Source organism: Chiloscyllium plagiosum, chromosome 32 (assembly GCF_004010195.1).
Source record: "Chiloscyllium plagiosum isolate BGI_BamShark_2017 chromosome 32, ASM401019v2, whole genome shotgun sequence".
NCBI classification, from domain to species: domain Eukaryota; kingdom Metazoa; phylum Chordata; class Chondrichthyes; order Orectolobiformes; family Hemiscylliidae; genus Chiloscyllium; species Chiloscyllium plagiosum.
This window is the reverse complement of record NC_057741.1, coordinates 38,926,298-38,932,007: the sequence shown is the minus strand read 5'-3', so window position 1 is coordinate 38,932,007 and position 5,710 is coordinate 38,926,298. Positions and strand designations below refer to the sequence as shown.

General features: G+C 46.1%; 1 protein-coding gene across 4 annotated transcripts in view; it reads left to right on the top strand.

The window, feature by feature from the left end:
* The first annotated feature begins 600 nt into the window (after window positions 1-600).
* LOC122539523 (electrogenic sodium bicarbonate cotransporter 1-like) overlaps window positions 601-5,710 on the top strand; it is a 178,796-nt gene continuing 173,686 nt past the window's right edge. The window contains exons 1-2 of one of the 4 annotated variants that reach the window (XM_043674469.1): window positions 601-814; window positions 4,195-4,377. In XM_043674469.1, coding sequence (XP_043530404.1) covers window positions 607-814; window positions 4,195-4,377 — 391 coding nt within the window. In that variant the 5' untranslated portion in view covers window positions 601-606. The remainder of the gene's footprint in view (window positions 815-4,194; window positions 4,378-5,710) is intronic. The other 3 variants (XM_043674471.1, XM_043674472.1, XM_043674473.1) reach the window with 3 other exon arrangements.

The window sequence follows — 5,710 nt, the reverse complement described above, 5'->3', positions numbered from 1 at the left end:
AGGCACATGGGAACACCACCCCCTCCAAGGTACATTCCCCTCCCAGCCACTCACCATCCTGACTTGGAAATATAATGCCGTTCCTTCACTGTCACTGGGTCAAAGTTCATGGAAATCAGTTCAAGAAGGCAGCTCACCACCACAGGGGTAATTAGAAATGGGTGATAAATGCTGGCCTTGTCAGCAATGCCTACATTCCCATGAAAGAATTTAGTAAAGCTCTTTGAGGTGTTCCATGGTCATGAAAAATGTTTTATCAACGCAAGATTTTATTTCTGTTTGAACCGAGTGTCCACTCTGAGCTACCTTTCTATGGGCTAGGGGTAATGGTCATGGGTAAGCTTGAGTGACTTGCCAGTGCCTGAGAGCAGGTGATTTGCTAAGTTTGTGTTTGGAGTTGGGGAAGTGGTTGTCTCTTTTAAAGCTAAGGAGGCCTCTTGCTGAACCTGCCCAGCCTCTGCATTTCCAGCCCAGCCCTGTCACATCCCGACACGTCAAATTCAATCAGCCTTAGAGAGCCCGGCTTGGATTAACTGGCTCACACTACGCAATACAGCAGTCCTTTCAAGGACACAGGGTTCGGACAATGCGGAGGCTCCATTCGTAATGTTGACCAATAACATCTCTGTCAACCAGAAAGTAATGAGGGAAGTATTATGCACAGCCCCAGCTCCGAAAGCAACATCTAGTGCATCCACAGAAAAATGCGACCAATCTTTCTTCCTCTTCTACTATTACAGGATGGAAGATGAGGCTGTACTGGACAGAGGAGCCTCCTTTATCAAACATGTCTGTGATGAAGAGGAAGTAGAGGGTATGTAAATGGCATTTTTCTTTCAACTCCTTTAATTAACAGTGACTACAATTCCCTTTAGAATGTAGTCTGAGATGGTGTAGGTGCTATAAAAATACAAGTTCTTTTTCTCTATATCTCTCTCTCTGTGTCTCAATCTCTCTCTCGCTCACTCTCTCTCTATCTCTCTCCCTCTCCCTCTCTCCACATGCAGAGTAGCAAGGTGCTGTGGTAAACTGTTCAGTGAGTGGGTCTTTTGACACAAACCTGTTGAATTCTGCTTTTCGGTGATAATCAGGCTTGCGATAATTCAGTAATATTCCACAGCAATCTGCACTTATTTGTGGAGCTGTTACATGTCACAAACCAAATTTGATACTGAGACAGGTTTCGAAAAACCTGGTCAAAAGAGTAGGTCTTGAGGAATGTTCTGGAGGTGAGGAGGGAGGCAGGATGGTTTTGGGGCAGAATTCCAGAGCTCGGGGTCCGGGCAGCTGAATGTACCGAGTACCAATGGGGGAGTGAGGGGCCCAGAATTGGAGGACTGCAGAGATTATTGAAGGGTTGTAGGACCAGGAAACGTCATAGAGATTAGAAGGATGTAAAATCCTGCAGTGTTCTGAACACCGAAATGAGAGTTGTTAACTTGAAGGTGTTGCCAGAGTGAACTGGTGAGGCCAGCCAGCACTTAGATAATACCTGGTTATATCATTAATTAATCGAGGATTTTTCATTTTACGAATCCTGCTGCACTCTTTTATTATTAGAATATGTAGCATTCACTCTGGCCACTATCATGAATGTTGCAGAGCACGTTTGGCTGTTTAATCAGTGGCTATTATTGTTTTGGGTTAGCGCACAATACATTAATCCTCTGTCTGGCAGTGTGTGCTGCATTATGTAAACACCATGTGGTGTCCTGGGGAGGTGTGTTTCCAAGCCCCAGGCTTCTGTCTGGGTCATCAGCAGGGGTCTCCCAAAACAAACCTCGTTATTACGTGGCACAGAAAGAGACCATTCAGGCCATCTGATCGATGCTGGGGTTAATGCTGCACATGGGCCTCCCTGTTTCATGTTCATCTGTCAACGCTTCCTTCTATTCCTTTCTCCCTCATGTACCTAATTGTCTTCCTTTTCTCAATCATTACATTACACATTCCCCACTCTCTGTGGAAAGAAATTTCTCCTGAGTTCCTGACTGGATTTATTTGGGACCGTCTTGTTTGTATTGATCCCCCCACCCGGTCCCCAGTTTTGCTTTTTCCCACAAGTGGGAACATCTCCCCCTCATCAGCCTTTTCAAGTTTGAAGAATCAAACTTTGAGGATTCTTATTTGGAATGGAAAATGAGAATGAAAGTGAGACAGTGAGACGAAGGGGTTATGCTGGGTTTGACGGGATATTGGAACCAATGTTTCCCCTCGTGCTCTTTTCTCTCTGAACTCCGTGTTCAGCAGCAACCTCTGTGTGTGGAGGTCAATGTGTTGCCATGCCGATTGGCATGCGTAGAGCCTCCCAGTTGCTGTGTTACCACAAAGCTTTGAGGGAACCTTGACATTCCACAGGCCATTCAGTCCATTAAATTGGCCCCACTCTTCAATTAGAGCATGTGCAGCTGCACACCTTGAACATTGTCTGGGTGTGTGTGCATAAGACGTACGGAATCGTAGAAATGGTCACAGCACAGGCAGAGGCCATTTGACCTCCTGTTTCTCTGATGGCTCTCTGCAGGTGCAGTGTAGAGCTTTACACACATAGTTGGGGAAGTGGGGGTGTAAACAGGGTTATGGATGTAAAGCTCAGCAGGTCAGGCAGCTTCAAAGGAGCAGGAGAATCGACGTTTCTGTCATAAGCTCTTCTTATGCCTGAAACGTCGATTCTCCTGCTCCTTGGATGCTGCCTGACCTGCTGAGCCTTTCCAGTAACACATTTTTCAGCTCTGATCTCCAGCATCTGCAGTCCTCACTTTCTCCTATGGATGTAAGGCTTTGATTGTGAGGACCCAGGAACAAGAATGCTTAATATCGAGGCCTATGTCTCCCTGCAGAGAAGTCAGGCCCAGGCTGGCCCTATTCCTGGAGGATTTGCCACATGACCGCTCTCCTCCAGCAGCCCCGCTTGGTCCAATAACCTTTCCTCCCCAATGCATCAACCATGTTTTCCCAACCAGTAAAACAGAAACATTCCCAGGAACAAAATCAATATCTGTGGCCTGTTGACTCCCCCACCCCCCACCGGGGTGTTTGGATCAGCAGAACTGATGGGGTGGGTAATTCTTCATTGCTGGAGGCTCTCGGACAATCTTACAGAGTTGACAACGTCCACACACAGTGTGAAACTGCAGCTATCCAAGGCTGAGGCACCAGGAAACCTCCATTCCATGGAATGGTCAGCAGTTTAACACGGGCATCACTGTTACCATCTCCTTGTCTATTAAACTGACTTGTTTATCTGGACATGAGTAAGTCATGTAAAGAGATAGCAATAATTAATTTTAAATCTGTGGTTAATAGTCAGACACGTTAAGGGATATGGGGTGAGTGATCTCGAGTTGGATCACAGATTGGCCGTGATCTCATTGACTCATGGCATAACTGGCTGAATATTCATAATAAGTCCAACTGACAAAGAATGTCTGCATTATTTGTCTGAGATGACGCAGTTCACCGATCATCTCCCTTCTCACCTATCCACTCCACCCTCCACTCCAACCTATCTTCATCACCCCCCCACCCCCTATCTATCTCATTCCCAGCTACCCACCTGCCAGCCTCACACCCCTCCCATTTATCTCTCAGCCCCTTTGTCACCCCACCTCATTCCTGATGAAGGGCTTATGCCCGAAACGATAATTCCCCTGGTCCTCGGATGCTGCCTGACCTGCTGTGTTTTGACTCTGATCTCCAGCATCTGCAGGCCTCACTTTCTCCCAGTTCCCAGAAGGCCTCACTATGAATACTTGTCTGAACTCCCTAGAATCATTAATGGAACAGCTCAGCAGTTATTACAGGTGGAAGATGATTTTCTTTGATTGATATTTGAGGCTATAAATAATTATTCTTTCTTTGAACTCTTTCTGTCAATGTCTGTGTATTTATTTGGGCAAGATTAAGGAATGTGATTAGACATTAAAGCATTAACATTTAACATGCAACACTTTTCTCGGTAGGAATATGAAGGGTTGCAGATCCTAGGTAGATGTGATGAATGTGCAGGTTGATCATGAACTAATTGAACAGCAACACAAAGTGAAGGGGTTGAAGGGCCTCCTATTCCTGTAACCCACTCCATTCCTACAGCTAGGTGTTGAGTGTTTAACGCTGTACATGGACAGTGCATGCATGCCGACTGAGTGTGTAATGAAGCTGAGTCCCTGGTTAACCCTTTGTTGTTTGTTTCAGGTCACCATACTGTTTATATTGGGGTCCATGTCCCAAAGAGCTACCGCAGAAGGAGACGTCGTCGGAGACGAACAGGGGCGAAGGAACGGAATAAAGAGCGGGAAAGGTCAGCTGAGGCTTCTGATCGCTCAGACACTGAAACCAATGATGACCCAACAAGTGGGAGTCTCTTCAAACCGCTCCGTGAGTACCACCATGTCCTGTGTATCCTCCAACCACTCAGCATCCTTCATCTACAACATGTGTCAATGTCTCTCCTGGTACCAGGGAGAATGACACCATTCACACAGTAAACGTGCACATGCCCCAGTCAAACTAGACATTGGCAAAATTTGTAACGAGTTCCCAACGTAACATGAGGAATCTTTCCAGTGAGATAAAAGGCAAGGTTACTCCCATTTGCATTAGAGATGAAAAGGGTTTGAGTGAGTGAGGAATCGTTTCAATGATAGTTAGATACCTGAGCTTTCCTTTAGTACTTTTCATTTTGTCATGATGTCAGCATCACTGGCCCAGCATCTATTGGCCGTCCCTAGCTGCTCTTTGAGAAGGTGGAGGTGAGCTGTCTTCTTAAACCATGTGCTGTGGGTAGACCCACAATGCCCCGACAAAGGGATTTCCAGGATTTTGACTCAGCGACACTGAAGGAATGGCGATATATTTCCAATTTTTGTTTTCAGGAAGAAGGTAGATACAGCTCTTGTGGCTAAAAGGATAAAGAGATGGTGGGATGAGGGTATTGAGCTCAGTGATCAGTCATGATCATACTGAATGGCAGACCAGGCTCAAGGGGCCAAATGGCTTACTCCTGTTTGATCTTCTATGTTTCTATGTAAGTCAGGATGATCAGTGGCTTGGAGGGGGACTTGCAGGGGGTAGTGTTCCCATGTATCTGCTGCCCTTGTCCTTCTAGATGAAAGTGGTCGTGGGTTTGGAAGGTGCTGTCTAAGGAGCCTTGATGAATTTCTGTTCAGTAGGTGGGACCTACTGCTGTGAATGTGCTTCCATGGTGGAGTTAGTGAATGTTTAAGGTGGTGGATACAGATCTGATCAGGTGGGCTAATATGCATTTACAAAGCAATTATCTCACCATTGTTGTCCCCTGGCTATAATGTATGAAGGTTTATTTATTCTGACCCTAAAGTTTGTAGATTGTGCCTGAACTATATTCTATTTGCATTTGTGAGGGGACAGGAGGCGACAGAGGCAACAACAACATTCATTCCTATAGCACCTTTAAAGTGGCATGGTCCTTTCCAGCTGTATTATTGGACAGGTCTGGGACACTGACCCACAGCAAGAGATTGTAGGGCAAGCGAATGAAAACCTGGTCAATGAGGCAAATTTGCAGGAGGAGAGAGAGGGTTTGGGAAGGTGTGTGTCTGTGTGTGTGTGTCTGTGTGTGTCTGTGTGTGTGTGTGTCTGTGTGAGTGTGTGTGTGTGTGTGCGTCTGTGTGTGTCTGTGTCTGTGTGTGTCTGTGTCTGTGTGTGTGTGTCTGTGTGTGTGTGTGTCTGT